This window comes from Arachis stenosperma, chromosome 4 (genome assembly GCF_014773155.1).
Source record: "Arachis stenosperma cultivar V10309 chromosome 4, arast.V10309.gnm1.PFL2, whole genome shotgun sequence".
NCBI classification, from domain to species: domain Eukaryota; kingdom Viridiplantae; phylum Streptophyta; class Magnoliopsida; order Fabales; family Fabaceae; genus Arachis; species Arachis stenosperma.
In genome coordinates, this window is record NC_080380.1 from 148,466,860 (window position 1) to 148,489,797 (window position 22,938).

The window sequence follows — 22,938 nt, forward strand, 5'->3', positions numbered from 1 at the left end:
TTATTTTTCAACCACACAAAATATATATATGTGTGGATGGAAACAAAAGTAGTGGATCAGAACGACAACGTGGAACAATAATTAATTAAACTTAAAATATTATTTTATAAAGAACGTGAAATGTGTACGGTTTTCAGGTGGTGACACGTGGCTTGGACGGTGTGGATGGATCTGGGGGTTTTACTGTTTTAGGTAGTGACAGTACGTAATGAGAAAAATGATTATTTCATGCTAGTTTCAAATGCAGTATATTTTTTATTTTTCAATGTTTTGAACGAGTAAAATTTTTTATATAATAATCCATATTATATGTATACTAAAAGTTAAAAGTTAAATAGTTATTATGTTGGAATACTAAATATATTTTCAATAGTGCTACTACTTGTAAAAGAATAAGCTATTAATCGATTATTATATACAAAAATATGTATTTGATCATTTATAATTTTTTTATTATATTATTTTAAATAATTTTAATTATTTATTTATTTTTAATTTGATTATTTTATTATGACGGTTTTAGTTATTTTAATGATTCTTTTTGGTTAAAGAAATATATGAATTAATGAGTATAAATATACACAATTATATAGTAGTTATTTTTTTTTTTTACCAAAAATAGGAAGACTATCTTTTAGATGAATGTGAGAAGATTATGCTATTTGAGCTATAACTCATATAGTAGTTAGTGTTGCAAGTGTGAAGAGTGTTGAAGTTAGTCACACATCAGAAAAAACATAAAAAAAATAATTTATAAGATAAAAGATCCATTAACTTGACACTTTAAAATTTTGAGTTGGACCGATAGTTAAGAACTTCTCACGGTTGGCCCAACAATAGTAACTAATTTAGTAATTAAATTTTAGTATATATATATATATATATATATAGTTTTATCTTAAAATATGGAAAATAACAAATATAAATATACTTAAATATATTTTGAGTAATTTCTTTTATATTGATAACTCATCAAATAATTTATAATAATTACTGGTTTTTCATTCAAGGGGTAATTAATATTTAAGTGTGAATTATTTTAATTTTTATAGATAAATTGTTTTTATCTTTATTAGTTATAAAAATCATTACTACCAATAGAATATTACACGAGTGTACCTAAAGACCAAAACGATTATTAGCCTTTCTATGACCATCAAATCAATTAATCAACCAATAATCATGATTATGCTATATTACCATCAGATACAATGTATTATACACAACCAGCCATCAGAAGTTGTTGTACTTATCTCAAATACGATACTTAATTAATTGATATAGTATTCCCATTTTTGAAGTAGTACTCTTTTTAATTAATTGATTCTATATTTGATTGATTGTTAGTGTTATTATTATTACTTGATTAGTTTATAAGTTGGTGTTAGACGAAGCAATACTATGTATACACGCACAAGCTTCAAACGTAGATTGTTTGTACAAGTAGGAGAGAGGAGGCTCGTGATATAATCAATTAATTCTTCCTAATAATTATATCAGAATTTTAAAAAAATTATTATTAAAACTTAAAAAAATATTCAATTTGGTTTCTGAAATTATATTCAAGTTTCAGTTTAATCTTTAAAATTTTAGTAGCTTTAATTTAATTTTAATTCCTAAATATTTTAATTGATTTTGTAAAAAAAAATCACTGAGGGAATTAGAGAATAACCTGATTAAAATTTAAAAAATTTTGAAATTAAATTGAGATAATTAAAATTTAAAAGACTAAATTAAAATTCGAATATAATTTCAGAGATCAAAGTGAATATTTTCTCTTAAAATTTAAAAGTATAACTACTAAATAGAGTTTTAAAAACATTTAATAATAAAAAAATATTAGCTAAAATTGATTAAAATTTATTATTTTTATTTATTTAATGTACCTCTTAATATATGAATATTAAATAAAATAAATTTAGAGTATTTAAAATGATTACTTAATTTTATATGTTTAATATTACCGATAAAATTTAAACTTTTAAGAAGTTAATATTCTCATTCTTTCGTATATAGACTTTTTCTATGTATTTTTTTATAAATTTTAAGGTAAAAATTCAGGTGCAGTTAATTTTATTTGAAGTTGATAGCTAAAAGTGGTTAAATAATTTAACTGATTTGATTAAATTTTATCTAACAGCTCTCAATTATCAACCTCACATAAAATTGAGTGCATCTGAGTTTTCACCAAATTTTAAATATATAATATTTTATCATTTATACTAAAAGTTCTCAAACTCAATCTTAGAAAGTAAATAAATCGTGCTACCAATTTTTTTTCCCATTTAATTGGGAATAAGATTTAGGAAAAGAAATTCTTTTTGTCATCTTCTTTCAAAATATTTTTTAAACAGAATCGAAAATATTAGTTATTGCACAAAATATAATATTTATGATATTAAATTAAAATATTTTTTTCCTATAAGCAAAAAAAGTTGTTTTTAAACATAGGCACCCGCACCCCGAAAAAAAAAAGAAGTTGAAAGTGGATACCATATTTTAAATTAAAAAAATTTCGTACATAACGTTATTGTAGAGATGATTTAAGTAATTAAACTTCATTTCGATGGTATATTCAATATGTATAGTACGAAGTAACTAAGGATATATATAAGAAAATGAAACTTTCATATTTTATTACGGTTTCAATAGTTTAGCTTTGTATTTTACTGGGTCTCGCTAGAAAACAATTGAGTATCTATACAATATGTACAATGAACTATTTATTTGGTCTAATATGTATTAATAATATAAATTAAACATTATTATCTCTAATTTTTAGTTACTTTTTGTGATATCTACCTCCAATTTACCTCAAATTATTTCACATTAATCTTTTATCACCCGCCATTATCTACCCTCCAAAAAATCTCATTGTTTATTTCACAGAAAAATCCTCTTTCTCCACCGCCTCACCGTGTGCGCAGAACTTGCGTCCTACCGCTCTGTTTCTGCGCTAGTAGCCTCCGTTCCTGCCGACCGAAACTGTGGCGCTCCACCTCCTCGCGGCCGAACATTCGTGATCTGCAAACTGTGAGCGTCGCTAACGTGAGTTGCAACCCCGAATTCCCCGCTCGCATCATCTCAGCGCTGCTGCCTGGGTCTTGTTGAATTACTCGAAGAATAAACATTTGCGAAAACAGAAAAAGTGAATATCCAAAATCTTACAAAAATGAACATCCAATGTGAACGTGTATAAATCATAATCAGCAATCATCGTCTACAACTAAGCACCCAAGAATAACCATCCACGTTCACAGAAAAAGTGAACAGCCGGCGATAGGAAGAAGACACAAACCGGCTGCGATGGAGGCGCTGGACCTCCGGGTTGCTGCAGTGCTACGAGCTCGACTCACACAATATGCACGTCCTCCCTACGTACGGTGGCCTGTGCGGACGACGGCGCCAGTCGGAAGATTGTTGGTGCAATGTCCGACGGCAACTGGACCGGCTTTTGCTTCAAGCAGAGAATGAAAGAAGAGTTTACACCGTATTGAGAGAGGGAGATAATCCTAATTTGATTCTCATGAAAATCATGATTTGATTTAAATTTTAAATAAAAAACTACTCAAAATTAATTAATTGTCATAACTAACAGAATCATAATTTGATTCAAATTTTAAATAAAAAACTACTTAAAATTAATTAACTATCTCTAATTTAATTTTAATTTAATCCCATTATACACTTTGTATAAAACATACATTGGTTCTTCATACTTTTCTTTTTCGTTATCAACGAATTCTTAATGGTATATTCCATATCATAAAAATTAATCGCTAATTACTTGCTTTTCTAACTTGTTCATGATTTCAGAAAATGAAACTTTCATATTTTATTACTAGTTCGATGGACACATTTATATTTTCTAGCATAATGATTGATAACGCAAATTTTCAATTATTTTGTGCTGGTTTCTTTCTTTACGCAGCCGTTAATAGAGAACATCATTGGTTATTTGATTTCAAAGAGAATAATAATTAAAAAAAACATTATTGAATTGAATTATTCCTGAAATTATTTATCTGGAAAATATGTAATAAAATACAAAGAATGATTGAAAAAGGTAAAAACAGTAAAAGATGCACCACCTACTTCGTATACATTCATCAACGTTCTATTCTGGTGTGCCCATAACAAATAAATAAATAAAAATATAAGAGCATCCTCTAGTTTCTAGATTCTTCAACTCGATCTTCACCGTTTGAATGGTTTTTTATTTTAGATACACGTGATAAAGAAAAAACTGCTCGGGACAGAGAGTCAAACATAGTGGACCATATGTACAAAGTGTATAATTACCAGATGATTTTAATCTTGAAAATAATAATAACAATAATTTGTCTCCTAAGATCACGGTTTCAAGATGAAAGAACCAAAGAATTGAGTTTAACAAAAATTAAAATCGATTGGGTTGAAATTTGAAAGTACATAAATTAGAAGAAGTAAGACTTAAGAGGTTCAAAATTTTAAATACGGGCACAAGTAGTGAAATTCTATAAAATGGCTCAATAGGACAAATATTGGGAGGCGGGTTTTAAACTTGTTCTCTATGAGACAGATTGTGCAACGGTTTTTGAGCTAGTGATTGGTTGGCAAATTTCATTCTGGCATCTTGAAAAAGAAGTGATACAACTGATCTTTGAGTTGAAGTTAAGAAAAAATTGGGATACTCATTTTGAGCTTATCTCGAGAGAAGCTAATATCGTGGCAGATCGGTTGACAAAGTAGGATCTGAAAGTAGCGGAGTTGATGAGGTTCAACTTTGGCACCAACCGCCAGAGATGGTTTCCTCTCTTGCTATTAAGAACCTGATTTCTTTTCTTTTTTTTTTCTGCTTTTTTGTTTTTTCTCTTGGTTGTTCACAATATATATATATAAAAGAAACAATTGCAATTCGTAATTTTGTGTTGGAATAATATTACGCATTCAAATTTTTTTATGAATCAAAATCTAACCAAGTTAAACAATAAGATTTAGAATAATAATAATAATCATAACTGATTTTTATTATGTTAAACCAACATGATTAGATTTAATTAATAAAAAGACTTAGATGTGTAATATTATTCTTTTTATTGTGTTAAAATCACTGTTTGTGATTTTTAGGTATACTCAATATCTTCGTAAATTATTCTCCATCCTATTTTGGAGTAAATCATCCTTATTGGACACAAAAAAATAATTAGTGGAATTAAGAATCTAAATATGATCAATTTTATAGTATTTATCACTTTATATCTAGATTTTATTTAATTTATCTTTTATAATAAATTTTAAATATTTTAAAATTTATTAATTTTATATTTTTAAAATAAATATTAACTATTTTAATTTTATTGACAATTAAACACTAAAAATATGATAACAAACACTTAAATAAGTAAAAAAATTTGTATAACTAATGAGTTATAAATCAAATGACATAATTTTTTTATTTTTATTCAAAGATTACGAATTTAAACCTCCTTATTTTTTATATAAAAAAAAGTTTGTGTAAGCAACTTTAGACAGCAAATCTAATATCTTTTTGTTGTAATTAAAGCCTTAAGATTTAGGAATAGACAATGGATCATTATTGAGTGGAAAATAGGAAATGGGATCCTAAAGTCATACTAACAACTAACAAGTATGCATTTATGGAGCTAAAAAGACCGTACGACAATAGACAAGGTTACTTGTCGGTCTGTTAAGTGTAGCTGGAATTGGTCCCTAACGAGTAAGATTAGACATTTTTCTCACTCACATTAATGAATTAACACTCAAAATCTTGTATTTCGAATTGACATACTTTGACATGTTTACAATTATTTTGTTTCACTATTTTTGTGACTCCTTTTTTAATATTCTCACTCATATCATGTGTTACCTTTAAGTGAGGATGAATGTACATAAACACTCCACCTTTTTATTATATATATGTACAAAATAACATGTCTAGCATTATTAATTAATTAACGAGCTGTCTGCTGGTTGCGTTGTACAAGTGTAATTAGTTTGACATATATTTAATAAGATTTGTCCATTTTCAGCTTTCGCTTTCCATGAATTTATGGAAAGATAACACTTGATTGTAAAGTTTGATTTAGTAAAATTCTTTAGAGCATCTTATTTTATGTTTTGTAAATAAAAAAATTATGTACTTGTATTTATTATTTTTAAAAATTAAGAATGCTTTCGTAAGAATGTGCTTTTTAAAATTGGTTTGTAATTATAAAAATTAAAAAATATATATAAGAACCTTATATATTAATAAATATTTAAATTTATTATTATAATTTTTGTCTATTACGATCTATTTAAATTTTAAAATTTACTTTATCAGACACAATTATTATGATTTATGCAAAAATTTATTTTTAATTTAATTTATCAAACATAAATATTTACTTTTTAAAAAAATATCTTTTAAAAGCCAATTTCAATAAACTACTTAAAAAAAAGTTAAAAACAAAAAAAAACAAAAAACTTTAAAAAACTAGTGGTAGCCATACCAGCATCAATTCATTCAATTGTGATATTTTGATCTATACATAATTTTATTATGTTACACTTTCCATGTTTTGTATAATTGCATCTATTATTACAAAAATGTTTATACCTTTTTTTTTTGTTCGAGTATATATACCTTTTTAAATCAATGTATGTGCCTACATTGGGCCAAAAAAGACAAAACAAGGAGTTAAGACAACTAACAAGGTTACTTGTTGGCCTTTTAAGCCTTAGCTGGAAATGGGTCCTCATGTAAGTGTAGTTGTTAAATGTGAATACAGTAGTCTTTAGGTAAGGTCTAATGAAAGACCAAAAAAAAAAAAAATAGAGGTAAGGTCTAACGTGTCCATGTTAAGACATTTTGTGTACATCAATATGCTTCCAGGCAGAAAGATTCAGAATAGAGATATCAAGAAAAAAGGGGAAAAAATTGAACATACAAATTTACATTACAACATCATGAACCAAAGTTTGTATAAAACAAAATCGCCCATAAAGTACATATATACCAGATACAGATTTTTTCACAAAGTATATAATATTACAAATGACTTGGCTTCTACGCAACAGGAAAAGCTATATAAAGAATCCACACACTGCCACAGAGTTTTAAATTATTGCATTCCATGAATAACTTTTTGAGAACCCCTTATTAACTTAACCACTTTCAAAGGGATTGGCACATCAATATCATATGCTAATAATAATAATGATAAATATATAAATTTTAATTTAAGATGATGAAGATTTGGAAGACGGGTTGAAGGGAACCTGCTCGGCGCATGAAAGAACCTCATTAGGCCCAGCTTGCTCTCTGCCAACACCAAGAAGGTCAAGGTAATAGAGGTAATGGGAAATGATAGTGTTCATTGGATCAATGTCACCTTGCCCGCAAACACTGTCTCCGTAGAGAAGGTTCATTGTGGCTCCGAAACCAGGAACTCGTTTCGCCAAGGTGTCGTTCTTGGTTGGCTTCCAATTTCCAACGAAGACGTCGTGGGCAGAGGGTTGTGCCTTCTTGACAGGAGTCATCCATCTGTAGATTGCAGCCTGGAAGGCAAGGGTTGCATTCTGCTCAATGTATTCAGGATGGTTAAGTAGATCCGCCTTTATACCTTCTCCGATAGCACCATAATTGTAGTTCCTGCATTAACATTATGACTAAGTAGAACCTTCACATGCTATGCTAAACTGACTTCAATGAAAAATAACCAGACTCCTCCTCGCAAATCTAGTTAACTAACAATAAGAAATTTAAATGAATACGCACAAAATAGTTAAATCTTTAACAGAAAACAGAATTTATCCTCGAGCAAAATCTTCGCATGCTTACTTAACATGATCACAGATTGTCAGTTGATAGAAACTAGACAAGGATACCACTATACCAGTAAAACCTTATGGATTTCGGTCTTTTGACTAGTTTGGGGTTTGGGATTGATGATAATCGGATTGATTCAGGAATGAGAAAGAAACTTTCAAGACTAGCAACTTGGAAGTCAATGAAAAGTAAGGCATCAATATCCAAAAGAAGGAAATATAAATACCAGTAAATAGGAATGGCACCACGTCCGTAGTATTCAGCACCGGGGGCACAAGGGTATGTTAGTTTGTAGAAGTCATCACAGTATTTCTGACTTGGACTCATTTCGTGATTGTAACAAAGACCCCAGGCCAAAGGTCCTCCGGTAGCCACCCCATAACCACCTGGAGACACCATTATGAGAATAATCAGATGATTGAAACAAATGTTCAAATTTAAATACAAGTAGATCATCCACATCACCATATACAAGCACGGCAACATAGATCCAAGTCAAATGACCGAGGAACTAACCTAATTGGTTTCTAGTCTACAAAATGCAGCTGTAGATGCCACTAAATGAACACCCCGAATTACAAAAACTCAGCGCCATCCCATTCCAAATCGCTCGCCATCAACCATTCCTTGAACACATGCAATCCCACCACAAAAACCAAACCAGACAGAAGTAACCCGATTCACACACAATTTCAAAGTTTCAGATCTCTTTTTCCTCCACTACAATTCCAATAAACATAACAATATTTACCTCTCAAAATTGCTCTTCTAAAATCTAAACTAATCAAATCTAAAACTCTCTTCACCACAAACCTACTGTTAACTCTAGTTTTCCTTCAAACACCCTAATTAGACCACACAAGGCTACAATGTAATTGATCTACGTAACAGACTTCACAAAGTTGAAAAATCTTAGCTTTTGTTCTAATCATAAACCAAACATTACAATTGCACATCCCAAACCAATAACAGTAATAATAAAATCCACTTTCCAATTTCTCGTTTAGTACTAATCAGAATTCGCGACATGCTACTTAAATTTGAAATTCCTTTCCCCAAATTTTCAGCATTTCCGGATCCACATGCAAATGTGAATAACAAAAAAATCACATTTTGAGAGAGAAGAACTTACATGAGGTCTTGGCACCAACGTGTCCAAGGAATGCAGCAATCTCCTTCATCTGCGTGGTCCTATTCCCGGTGGTTCCAAACCCTAACGGCTCAAACAACGCAGCAGCAGTGATGAACGAGTGGTAATCCCAGAATCCAGCGGCATGAGCCACCATAGGAATGTTCCTCTTGGAGAACAAGTTCTCAAACTGGTAGGTTTGGAAATAATCCGTGATTGTGAGGTTACAACAGTAAATTGACCACCCTTGACATTCCCAACCTTTATCACAGTACTTCTTGCCATGCTTGTACTTCACCTTCAGCTTCGAATCGTCGCCTAAATCGCCGTTCACTGAAACAATAGCCAAAACGACGATGAAGAACGCAACGACGTGTCGTTTTGCCACTTCCATCGTCTCGGATCTGTTTAGAACAAAGAGAGAAGAGAATGTGTTATGTGAGAGTCAGAGATTATAAGAAAATGAAAGTTGGAATTATTTTTAATTATTTTAATTATTTATGTTCTTTGTTAGCTGGAAGGTCTTTCTCTGAAGCTTTGGGTTTCAGTGGGTGTGGTGTTTGTTTGTTATTTAGAGGTGGTTAAGCGTCGAACATGTTTGGGATTTGATCGGACGGTGGATAAGTTGTTGGTGAGGTGAAAGTGTTCGAGGGTTAAGTGGGGAACTCCAGACTGGCTTTGAGCGAAGGCAAGGAAGCTTTGGTTCTCCACCGACAGCTAATTGGGTACGTGAGAAATGTCGGCGTTGTCCTTCTGTGCCACGTGGATTTTCTTTTTATTACTGTTTTATTTTGTTTATTTTGGAATCACCATTAAGTAACCAAAGTAGGTTAATTCTTTGATATTGGTCAAATTTCAGTCTAATATTCAGTTATTAAATTTTATAGTATTTTTTAAAATTTTGGATGCGAGATAATATATTTTTGTATATTGATAATATATAAGAGATATATTATTCTGTTCTTATAGTTTTAAAAATATTATAAAATTTAATAACTAAATGTTACATAAAGTTTGATTAATATTTAAATAAATTATTGACCAAAGTAAGTCATTAACAAACTTTTTATGAATTTTATAAATTTTGAAAAAAATATTAAATAATTTACATAAACTTATAGATTTTTAAGTGAAATGGTGAATTTAATTTTTATGCATTATTTTTATATAAATAACTAATTATGTATTATTATTTTAGTAAAAAATAATTAATTTAAATATATTATTTAAAAAATCATTTAAAAATATAAATCTGATTAAATAGTTGTGCAAAATATTTTTTGTTATTGATAATATATTAAAATTAAACTCGTAATAAGATATTAAATAAGTATTTGAAAAATTATAACTCTAATTTTATAGATTTCTAAATAATTGAATGTTGGAAATATTTTATTTGAATATTTATCCTTTATCTCGTTATGTGACCTAATAAATTAATAATATTTTTTCTAAGGATCTATAAATTTATTAAAAATTCATTAAAAAATTATCACAATTTTTTTTCATAAACCTATTTATTTTATTACTTTAATTAGTTTGTAAAGATGTTTTGTATTAAGTAATAAAAAGATTACTGATCTACTTTCTTCTATTAACATTCAACCAAATTTGCTTTTATTTATCATCAAGTATAATGATTAATTTCTCATTAAGTTGTAGATATTTTAAAAGGTGATAAAAGACTAAAATTAAAACATGCATATTACAATAACAGAGAGGTCTTATTTATTTATTATAATTATTTAAAATGGTCTGGGCCTGCTGTTTCGGTTTAGTGGTCTATTATTCTAACGTAACCATGACAATTAACAACAAAATTTGGAACCCCAAATTAAAAATAAGTATAATTGTGGGGAGAATCCAAAACAAGAACAAGTTGTGATTTGGACAAACACAATGTTAAAAAGAGAATAACATACGACCGACAGGCACTAATTAACAGATTAACAACTGATAATAATTGATCCATTCTATTTAAGCCACTAATAAAGTGGTCATTGGGAAATTATACTTAAGTCTGGTAAAATTTTGATCAAATTGAAAATGTCTTAAGCAAGGTCACTTATCTGTCAATAATCTCATGAAAGACAATGAAATGTTAGTTGCACAACTGTGCAATCCTGAGTGTTGATTAAGAATTTTAAATCAATTTGTATGGACTAGAATCTTCATGAAACATGGTTAAAGAATTGAAGAAGCAAAGTTTGAGTTGAAAACAATAATCATCTATTTACTAGAAGATGTTGGAAGCTTGAAAATTTTTAAAAAATATTTAAGAGAGTAGTACAACTACAACATTCTACAACATTAAAGAAATTCAAAATCAAATTGAATTGAAATTGGAAGTCATGCAAATTAAAAGATTATGGAAACTACATGAATACTAGCTGAAAGAAGATTCATGAAGCCAACTCATAAAATAGTAGTCATTACAAAATTGAGTTGTGATTCATAAATTATTATTTTAGTAGAAAGCATTGCCTATATAAAGGCTTCATATATATGTTGTTATTAATCTCTCCATGAATAAAAAAAATACTTAGTGTTTGTTTCAAAAATTCTCTCCTTATTATTATGAGTGTTAGTGAGATTGAGAGATGAAAATTATAATAGCGTCATTTATATGAGTGAGTGATCCTAGGGCCAATTAAGTTGTGGGTATTATACTTACATTTGGTATCAGAGCTGGTTAATCCAGCATCTGGTGTTTGAGAGCTTGTGAGGTGTGAAAGAGTTCTCACATAGTTGTTTATTCATAGAGTCAGTATGGCAAACACTTTCAATATTGTGTGGTCCGGTCCCAAGTTAGATGGAAAACTTGATTATAGTTATTGGGAGACTTTGATGCCTACCCATTTGAAGGCCCAGAACCTGTGGAATTTCATTCAACCAGGTTTGCAAGAAGGAGCAGATGCTGCCCAACAGAGGAAAGATCAATTGGCACTATCTCACATTTATCAAGGAGTAGATTATACGGTGTTTGGCAAAATAGCAAATGCCAAAAGTGCAAAAGAAGCATGGAACACGTTGAAACTGTCATACAAAAGCATAGATAAATCTCAGAAAGCAAAGCTACAGTCTTTAAGAAGATACGCCCGATAGCAAAGTAGTGGAGAAAATTCTTCGCACCGTGCCAATGAAGTATGACCATGTGGAGACTACGATACTAGAGTCACAAGATATGGATACCATGACGATTGCAGAGTTGAAAGGAACCATGGAAAGCCACATCAGTAGAATACTAGAGAAATCAGAAAAATCAACCGAGGAAGCCCTGAAAAGCCGAGTGAATTTTAACAACATTGCAGAATCAAGCTGTACACAAGAAGGACGAGGTCGTGGTTTTAATTTTCAAAGTAGAGGCAGAAGAAGTTTCAGAGGTAGAGGTCGTGGCAAGTACAACTAAGGAAGTTACAATAATTTTACACCACCTAATCAAGGAAGAGGTGGAACGAATTTCAGGCCTGTCAACCGAGGAAGAGGTCGAGGCAATTTTTATCAAAAAAGAACCAATTTCAATTGCTTTCATTGTGGAAAGTATGGACACAAAGCAGCAGATTGCAGATTCAAAATGGTGAATAACAATCAAGCACACGTTGTAAAAAATCAGCATCAAAATACTGATGACAATCCGGGTACTCAGACTCTATTTTTTACAAGTAATTCATGTGCTGAAGATGAAAATATATGGTACTTGGATAATGCTTGCAGTAATCATATGTCTGGTAGAAAGGAGTTATTTTCTTCATTAGATGATTCAGTTAAACTATTATTGAAGTTTGGTAACAGTACAAAGATCCCTATTGAAGGAAAAGGGCACATACCAATTAGATTGAAAGATGGTTCTCTGAGTTATATTTCTGATGTTTTCTATGCTCCTGAACTTGATTACAATTTACTGAGTATGGGGCAATTATCTGAGAAGGGATATAAGATGATAACTTATCGTGGATATTGCACTGTATTTGACAACAATGGAAGGTTCATTGATAAAGAAAAGATGACTTTAAAGAGAATGTTTCCGTTAAAAATTCAACATGTTAATCCCTCTTGCATGAGTTCTGTGATACTTGATGATAACTGGTTGTGGCATATGCGGTTTGGGCACTTTCATTTTTCTGGCCTAAACTACCTGTCAAGAAAATGACTTGTCTCTGGTCTACCACGGATTCATATTCCCAATTGTGTTTGTGAGATTTGTCAACTGGGAAAGAAGCACAGAGATCCATTCCCTACAGGAAAGTCTTGGAGAGCTAGAAGATTACTTGAAATTGTGCATTCAAATCTCTGTTTTGTAGAAGTTCCAAGTAATGGTGGTAGCAGGTACTTTATCACTTTTATTGATGATTTTAGTAGATATACATGGGTATACTTTCTAAAGCAAAAATCATAAGCATGTGATGTCTTTAAGACATTCAAGGTGTTTGTCGAAAAACAAAGTGGCTGTAAAATCAAAATTCTCAGAACAGACAGAGGAACAAAATATCTTGCATGTTCAGAATACTTTAAGCAACACGGAATTCAACACCAACTAACAACTAGATACACTCCTCAACAAAATGGAGTTGCTGAAAGAAAGAATAGAACCATCATGGATATGGTCAGATGCATGCTCAAGTCAAAACAAATGCCTAAAGAGTTTTGGGCAGAAACAGTCGCAACAGCAGTTCATATTTTAAATAGGTGTCCAACAAAGAGTGTTTGTGATAAAACTCCAGAGGAAGCTTGGAGTGGAAAGCGGCCTTCCGTTCATCATTTCAGAGTTTTTGAGTGTATCACTTATGCCCATGTACTAGATCAATTAAGAAAGAAGTTAGATGATAAGGGCGAGAAGTGTATCTTTATCGGCTATAGTACAGACTCAAAAGCATACAAGTTGTACAATCCAGAATCAAAGAAAGTGATCATTAGTAGAGACGTGACATTTGACGAGAAATCCATATGGAACTGGGACACAAAGATAGAAAAGCATCCGATTGTAATTTCAAATACATGTGATGAAGTAGAAGAAAGGCAACCTGACACAACCGAACAACCAGAATCATCTAGAAGACCTCAAAGAGAGAGGAGACAACCTGCTAGATTAGCAGATTATAAAGTTGGCAATGACAACGATCCGTCCGATGAAGAAATCATAAATTTTGCTCTATTTTCAGATTGTGAACTGTTGAACTTTGAAGAAGCCTTTAAAGACAACAATTGGAAAAAAGCAATGGATGAGGAGATTCATGCCATTGAGAAGAATGACACATGAGAGCTGATAGATTTACCAGCAGATAAGAAGCTGATTGGAGTAAAGTGGGTTTACAAGACTAAGTACAAACCCAGTGGTGAAGTTGATCGTTTCAAAGCAAGATTAGTTGCAAAATGATACAAACAAAATCCAGGTATCGACTACTTTGAAGTATTTGCTCCTGTTGTTAGATTAGACACTATTCGTATGATTATTTCACTCTCGGCTCAAAATAAGTGGAAGATACATCAAATGGATGTTAAGTCTGCATTTCTAAATGGCACTTTAGAAGAAGAAGTGTATGTTGAGCAACCGCAGGATATGAAGTTCTTGAAAAAGAAGATAAAGTTTACAAATGGAAGAAAGTTTTGTACGTGTTAAAGCAAGCACCAAGAGCGTGGTACAAGAAGATTGATTCTTATTTCACTCAAAATGGTTTCAAAAAATGTCCATTTGAACATACTCTTTATATCAAGTTCATTGAACCTGGAGATGTCTTGATCGTGTGTCTTTATGTTGATGATTTGATCTTTACTGGCAACAATTTGAAGATAATTACAGAATTCAGGGAAGCCATGATAAAACACTTTGAAATGACAGATATGGGCTTGATGTCTTACTTTCTTGGTATTTAAGTGGTTCAAAGAGATGATGAAAATTTCATTTCTCAGAAGAAATATGCAAATGATATTTTGAAGAAATTTCAAATGGAGCACTCAAAACCAGTTTCTACTCCAGTCGAAGAGAAGTTCAAATTGCTGAGAGAAGATAAAGGAGGAGCAGTAAATCTCACATACTACAAAAGCTTGATTGGAAGTCTAAGGTACTTGACTGCGACTAGACCAGATATTGTGTTTGGAGTTAGTTTGCTTAGCAGATTCATGGAGGAACCTTGTACCAACCATTTGCAAGCGGCAAAAAGAATTCTTCGATATATCAAAGGTACTTTAAATGATGGTATTTATTATGAAAATACTACTGAAGTGAATCTTGTCGGTTACACTGATAGTGATTGGGCTGGAGATATAGAAACAAGAAAAAGTACTTTAGGGTTCGTATTTCATCTTGGTTCTGGTGCAATTTCATGGTCGTCAAAAAAACAACCAGTAGTAGCACTCTCTACAGCAGAAGCAGAATATATTGCAGCAGCAAGTTGTACAACACAAGCAGTTTGGCTAAGAAGAATTCTTGAGGAATTGAATGAGAAACAAAGTACTCCAACAACAATATTTTGCGATAACAAGTCAGCTATTGCACTTTGCAAAAATCCAGTATTTCATGGAAGATCAAAGCATATTGATATTTGGGTTCATAAAATTAGAGAGTTGGTAAATGAGAAAGAAGTTGTGATCGAATATTGTCCAACTGAAGAACAATTGCAGATATATTTACAAAGCCGTTGAAAATCGAGTTATTTTACAAGTTAAAGAAGATGCTTAGAATGATTAATTCTGCAAGTTTGATTTAAGGGAGGCAATGTTGATTAAGAATTTTAAATCAATTTGCATGGATTAGAATCTTCATGAAACATGGTTAAAGAATTGAAGAAGCAAAGTTTGAGTTGAAAACAATAATCATCTATTTACTAGAAGATGTTGGAAGCTTGAAGATTTTTGAAGAATATTCAAGAGAGTAGTACAACTACAACATTCTACAACATTGAAGAAATTCAAAATCAAATTGAATTGAAATTGGAAGTCAAGCAAATTAGAAGATTATGGAAACTACATGAATACTAGTTGAAAAAAGATTCATGAAGCCTACTCATAAAATAGTAGTCATTACAAAATTGAGTTGTGATTCATAAATTATTATTTTAGTAGAAAGCATTGCCTATATAAAGGCTTCATATATATGTTGTTATTAATCTCTCCATAAATAATAAAAAAATACTTAGTGTTTGTTTCAAAAATTCTCTCCTTATTATTATGAGTGTTAGTGAGATTGAGAGATAAAAATTATAATAACGTCATTTATATGAGTGAGTGATCCTATGGCCAATTAAGTTGTAGGTAATATACTTACACTGAACTTTCAAAGCTTTTCAAAAAAATGATGATCCTATAATTTTCCATCATTTAATCATTATTATAATTATTTTATTTATTTTATTTTATTTTTTTGTTTGGTTGTGTATATAGATATAGCATTGTAAAAATATTATTTGATTCCATCTATCTTAATTAATTTGCATGTTCAGTTGAGATACTACAGCACAGGCGGGTATAGCGGTAAGAAATTATCGATTATTTATCTAACTGCCACAAATTTTAGAGATATCAGCAATTAACATTTATGTGTCACAGCATCTAATTGACTAGTGACTCGTACACGAAGAACTGCCGCTACTAAAGACCTTTATCATAATTCATTTATTCAATCTCTTTTGTTATCTTATAACTAATAATTCCCTCTACAGTTGTAGAAACTCACAAATTGAGATTGATAGCGCGAAAAATCCTAGCGTTGCTGTTCCATCATGCACCACTGTTGTTCATCCATCGTCTTCTCTTTGGCGTCTATTTTTTGCCTCTCCTTCACAGTGCATAAAATTCCTACTTCCTCCTCCACGATGTGCGAAATTTCTAATCTCTGCTACATCCTACGCCTCCGTGTGGTTGTGAAGTCGCGCGACTACCATTCGTCTTTCTCTCTCTAGCGTCAACCTTTCGCCTCTCCTCCACAGTGTGTGAAACCCCTATTTCCTCTTCTACGGTGCGCGAAATCGCTAATCTTTGCTCTACCGTGCGTCTCTGTGTCGTCGTGTAGTCGATCCGATCCTATGGCGTTCCATACATCCTCCTCTCACCATCGTCGAAGTTTTTCCTCTCCTTAACCGTGCGTGAAACTCTTACACCCTCCTCTGTCGTGTGCGAATATGAGTTATTGCAGTCTCTCTCCTATCTATGGTTCATTCTTCCATATTGATATTTCTTTTTTGTTTTCATTATTTTTTATCACTTATAAAATTTGAATCTTATTTTTTTGCAGAATTTATCTATATCTTTTTGGTTCAGATTATGATTTTAGGTTATTTTGATTCAAACTTTGTCTATATCTTCTAATTTAATTGGAGTTAATTGTAACTATTTAGAGTTAAAATTTTAAAGGTATTACTATTTTAATTTATTGTATACTTTGTAATGAAAGTGAAAGTTAGAATGAATAAATACAAATAGTTAATAGTTATTTGATGGTTTGATTAATTCAGTTTCAATAATGTTTGATTTAGTTTCAATAATTATTATACAGTAATTATTTATGTAAAAAACTTTATATAAAGATATAATTAAAATTTTTTAAATAATTTAATATATTTAATTAAATTATTTAAAATAATATATCAACATTATAACTAGCAACTTTATATTTTAAAAAATAGTCACAATTTGTTATTAACGTTTTTATGACGCTCTCCACAATGAAGTTTAGTGCAACCAGTGACGGATCCAGAAAATTTATGTTAGGGGGCAAAAATAATACATATTACTATTAAAAGATATATTAATTTAAATTTAAAAATATAAAAATGCACATTCATTATTCGAATACAAAAAAACAAAAATTTACATTAGCTGCTAACTTTTTTTGTTTCAATTCTAAGAACTTCTTTTTATTAAAAGAGACTAATGGAGTGACTTCAAATTCTAGTGGTAGCTTTCTTTTGATATTTTTTCATTATTATTTCTAAAAATAAAAAATATATATTTTAAATTAGTAAATTGATCAATTTACTTTAAAAATTTATATGCAACATAATTACATATAATAGAATAGAACGAAAGATAAACAAATAAATAATAAGAATCACTAAATTGAGAATAAAATAAAATTAGATTAATACCTAAATTATAATTGTTTGAATTAAAATTTTCAATTGAAAATATCAAAAAGAGAAACAATGAAATTGAAAAATAAATAGAGTCATAGAGAGCTATATAAAACAAAACAGAGAATTTAAAATTTACTTTTTGATGAAGAAAAAATGACCATTAGATAAGGAATAGAAAAGAAGGTTCAAAATATGAAACTAAGAAGAGGATTTAAAAGAATAAATGAGTGACGATGGGATTTGAGAATAGAAGAAGACTAAATTTAATTAGATTAACTAATAGTTAAAATGATAAAGATAAAATGGGTTTGGACCTTTTAATAATTAAACTTTGTTTATTTGTAATGGGATCATTTAAAATTTAAAATAAGGACATATTATATATATATATATATATATATATATATATATATAAATTTTTTTTTTGTTAAAAAATATGAAATGAGAGTGGGGGCAAGTGCCCCTCACTAGTATACATGGGTCCGTGCCTGAGTGCAACATAAGAAAATGATAATATTATCCAACTTAATTAATTATGTAAAGAGGATAATTAAATTAATAAATTTACACAAAACAAAAACATTATCAATCTTAATCATCTTCTTTTTACTTTTAATTGATATAAACTAATAATAATTTGTAGTTAATTTTTTTTAAACAAAAAAGGTCAAAGAGATTACAAATATTGATGAATCTTCACCATTTTGTGCATATATATACTTGTAAGTAATTAAACTCCTAGAAACCAAACTTAACCTTTAATAATAATCATATCATTAATCTACAATTAGAGAAGAAAAATAAACACTTGGAAATTGCCAATCAATAAAACCTTCCAACAAATTAAAGAAGTTTTTCAATCACAATTATTTGAGGAAGGATGATTATTAAGAAGAGATTGTTGATGAGCTTGGGCATTCATGGCCAACTCAAATTGCTTAACTGAAATTGGAGACAAACACAGGAACTCAGGTGCATTAGGAGGATTATTATTGTCCCAACTCTTCACATTATTATTATTATTATTATTATTATTGTTATTATTATTAATTGTGGTTGTTGATCCATCAAGTCCAATATGTGTCACATGCTTCACATCTGTTGGATAACCTATTTCCATCTCAGGCTCCTCCTCCTCAATAACATCCTCTTTATAAACTGAAATTAAATGAAAGAGTATTATTCAACAAATTAAATTACACACAATGATATAAAATTTAAATAATAAATAGAATAAAATATATTATTTGTCTCTAATATTTGTCATGTTTTAAAATTATTTTTAATATTGAGTAAATTGTCAATTAGTCTTCCAAAAATTTCATAAATTTATCATAATAATAGTCAATTAAGACTCCTATGTGTATTGTAATATTACTTAATGTGTCACATTAATAAATTTTGGCGCTGTTAACAAAAAAAATGATAGAAGGACTAACGTGATTAATTTAAAACTTTTGAAGGATCAATTTAATTAAAAAAATATTTTTGAAATTAATTTGAATAACGAATGATCTTTTAGAAACGAATTTGACTATTTACTCTATTTTTAATATTGAAGATAAAATTTACTTATATTTATATCGGTAATTTTTTGGAAAGAGATGTATTTTCTTTTACATAGCTATCCACAATCAATAAACTGTAGTAGTGACTAATTATTCTTTTCAAGTGTAATTTTTTTTTTTTTTTCTAAAAAGGTACACTTTTAGTCATTAGATAATAGATACTATACACTATACAGTATACACATCTTCAAAGATTAGGTAGAGTAATTTCGATACCCTCAATTTTTTTTAGAAGTGTAAATGGGCTAATCATTGTATACAAATTATTAAATCAAAAGTAATCTTATTATGGCTTCGGCCCAGCCCATTTCAGTAGAAAACAAAAAATATAACAATTAAATAATTAGTCCAAAAAAAAAAGTAGAAAACAGATCACTAGTACATTTTTTTCTATGTTATATAACACGTGTTAATTATTCTTAAAACTGAATATATTTTTCCTACAATTTTCAGGTAAATTGACAATTATCTTTTCAGGTTATTTTAATTTTTAACTACTTTTGATACACACACACATATAGTTATATTCTTACAACAAATATTTGTGTTTGAAAAATCCTTGTTAAATCATTTTCAAGGTCGTTGTACCTAATTGATAGATTATAGGTTTGTAACCACCAACCAAAGTGTTGTATTATAATAATATTTAAATGGAATATACCGTAATATCTTTTGTACATTAAGAAATTAAATATGCCCAAGAAATATTCGCTTCTTGGTTGAGGAGATATGTAACTAATTTTTTTTGTTTTTTGGACTGGGAATGTAACTAATTTAATAAGGCAATAAGAATGGTTTAGTAGTGAGAAATTTCAATAATAAAATAAATTTTAATTTTATGTGTTCAATGTGAAAAAGAAAAAAAAAGATAGGTGGTAATATTATAAAATGAGAAACAAAATAGATATGCAAATAATAAGTGGGTACAATTTAGTATCTTATTTTGTAATTAAATAAATGTGAAAACTCAAATGCAGTCGATTTTACATGAAGTTGATAATTGAGAGCCATGAGATGAAAATTTAGTTGAATCATTCAAATCATTTAACGGCTTTCAGCTATCAACTTCACATAAAATTGACTGCACCTGATTTTAAATAAAACTGTCACGACTAAAAAACAACAAAATAGTTGCGAATGTTACTGCAAATTTTTTCGCAAAAATTTGTTGCAAATTTTGATATATATTTTTTCTTTCTAAAGTACCATTATATTATTTTTTAAAAATATTAAAATATTATTTATTATTATTACATACATTTATTAAACTAAAGAATAAATAATGATTAAAGAAAGACCAAATTTTCTTAGTTTTTTTTTTATATACAAATTTGGAGAAGAGGAGCAGAACACCATTTATATATCTATATAATATATAGTCAAAATTATATACCACAGGCAAAAATCCCACTATAAGTTATATACAATATACATAGTAATAACTAATAGATGCAAATAAAATAGAGATCATAATAAATAATAAATAATGAACTCACAAAATAATTGAGACAAACTCTTGATGCCTCGGATTAATCTCTGAATTCCAGCAGCAACATTAGGCTTTGGTAGAACTAGAAACCCAGAAGAAGGTTTGAGTCTCTTCATCATCATCTTCCCTTTGATCTTTGATGATCTTTGACAATGATCTTCTCCTTCTTTTCTTCCTTGCATAGAAAAATTATAGATCTCAAATTACATAGATACCAATAAATCAAAGATAGGTAGAGAGAGAGAGAGAGAGTATGCTACTTGAAACAATAATAGTGCCTTTTGAATCATCAGCTTTTGGTCTTTTGGGTGCACCTAATTGAACACTTGAATGAGAAGCACATCCAAATGAGAATGGAAGAACTACTAATCTTTCCATATTATTTTTTCTCATATTTTTCTTCCAAACCCCAAAAGTTTTAGTGTATAGTTATAATTTAATTTGTAATGTATGTCTCAAAGCATAGACTATATAGCTAGGTATATCATCATATAAGAGAGACTAAAGAGATAGGATTATGTTGAGGTTGCTTCATGCCTTTATGAGCAAGGTAGAATGATTTTCATGAAGATAGGAAATTATTATTCAATCCTAAGTTTGGTATATGTGAGAGGAATAATTTTAATAATAATAATAATAATAATAATGTGTATTAATTATGATGATGGAGTGGGTATTTTATATATATATATATATATATATATATTAGGGTTGGTAGTTGATTAAACTGTCCAACTCAGGCTTTTAATTTGGTGTTGTTGAGAGCCAACAATAGTGGGATTAGTGCATGAGTTCTAATTTAATTAGACTTAATTATATTGTCGGTCTTCTTTTATCGAATTTTTAATTAGATTTTTATAATTTCTTTTAATTAGGTCTCTATATCATATTAGATTTTGTAATTAAGTCTTTATTGTGACAAAAATATTGAAATTAATGAAATATTCTGTTAAACTACACAGAATATTTAGTCAAGTATTAGACATATTCGTTTTGCTTAATAGAATATTTTGTTAATTTCAGCGTTTTTATTATGGTAGCCTGTCGGTAAGAACTTAATTACAAAATCTAATATAGTATAGGGACTCAATCGAAAAGAAAAAAAAATATAAAAATCTAATTAAAAATTTAGTGAAACTATAGAAATTCACGGAATAATTAAACCTTTTAATTAATATATATAATTTTAGTATGCTAATAATATAAAAAAGTTTACTGCTATTTAATTAAATTTATACGTTTAGATAAATTTTTAAGTAATAAATTTTAAAATTAATTATTTTTCATTATATACATATATATTGTCATTCTACAAGCTCCCAAATATATAATGATCACCTTATTCCAAAGTGGGCTCCTCCAAAGTTGTATAATCACTTGTGTATTAAGGCATTCCATCTTTTGTGGATTTTTCTTCTTTTTCTTTTTGTTTTGACATCTTAATTATAATTATTGTTGTTGTTATATATGTTATTATTACCACTACTTTACATCAAGGTGTTTTCTTCAGTTTTTTTTTCCTTTGTAATTTTGTCATTTTGAGACTCATTATTGATTATTGGATCCTATGATTGATATTCTTACTTATAACACACTATATATAATTAATACTATCTATCAACATCATTGAGTGAATCACAAGTGAGTTCCGCAAATAATACTCAACCACATGTTATGATGATCTTCTTCCTTCTTCTTCTTTTTTTCCCTTAAGTTTTATTTATGATTTTTTTATATTCAATTTTTAAGAATAGAATTTTAAAAAATTATGTAGTAAATATATTTTTACAAAACAATAAATTTTAAAAAATATATATAAAACTGTAACGTTTGGTGAATAGGCAGAAACTGAAAGACAGAGATTAAAAGAT

General features: G+C 29.2%; 2 protein-coding genes across 3 annotated transcripts; both read right to left on the reverse strand.

The window, feature by feature from the left end:
- Window positions 1-6,914: 6,914 nt before the first annotated feature.
- Window positions 6,915-9,478, reverse strand: LOC130974398 (chitinase-like protein 1). Its single transcript, XM_057899278.1, has 3 exons — window positions 8,946-9,478; window positions 8,040-8,199; window positions 6,915-7,636 (listed from the first exon to the last, which is right to left on the reverse strand). Exons 1-3 carry the CDS (start codon window positions 9,334-9,336, stop codon window positions 7,225-7,227), a joined length of 963 nt encoding a protein of 320 aa, XP_057755261.1. The 5' UTR covers window positions 9,337-9,478; the 3' UTR covers window positions 6,915-7,224.
- A 9,203-nt stretch (window positions 9,479-18,681) lies between these two features.
- LOC130976615 (CRIB domain-containing protein RIC4-like) lies at window positions 18,682-21,719 on the reverse strand. Of its 2 annotated transcripts, none has more exons than XM_057901523.1 (3): window positions 21,328-21,719; window positions 21,075-21,233; window positions 18,682-19,168 (listed from the first exon to the last, which is right to left on the reverse strand). In XM_057901523.1, exons 1-3 carry the CDS (start codon window positions 21,458-21,460, stop codon window positions 18,867-18,869), a joined length of 594 nt encoding a protein of 197 aa, XP_057757506.1. In that variant the 5' UTR covers window positions 21,461-21,719; the 3' UTR covers window positions 18,682-18,866. The 2 variants fall into 2 exon arrangements, with proteins under 2 accessions (XP_057757506.1, XP_057757505.1); XM_057901522.1 differs by having other exon boundaries at window positions 18,685-19,168; window positions 21,075-21,242.
- Window positions 21,720-22,938: the final 1,219 nt, after the last annotated feature.

Coding starts and splice junctions, on each gene's coding strand:
- LOC130974398 (XM_057899278.1), bottom strand. CDS start 9,336: ATGGAAGTGGCAAAACGACACGTCGTTGCGTTCTTCATCGTCGTTTTG. Junction 8,200..8,945: donor CGTTGGTGCCAAGACCTCAT/GTAAGTTCTTCT, acceptor TGGTGTCTCCAG/GTGGTTATGGGGTGGCTACC. Junction 7,637..8,039: donor GGTGCCATTCCTATTTACTG/GTATTTATATTT, acceptor ATGTTAATGCAG/GAACTACAATTATGGTGCTA.
- LOC130976615 (XM_057901522.1), bottom strand. CDS start 21,460: ATGAGAAAAAATAATATGGAAAGATTAGTAGTTCTTCCATTCTCATTT. Junction 21,243..21,327: donor AGGCACTATTATTGTTTCAA/GTAGCATACTCT, acceptor TTTCTATGCAAG/GAAGAAAAGAAGGAGAAGAT. Junction 19,169..21,074: donor GAGTTTGTCTCAATTATTTT/GTGAGTTCATTA, acceptor ATTTAATTTCAG/TTTATAAAGAGGATGTTATT.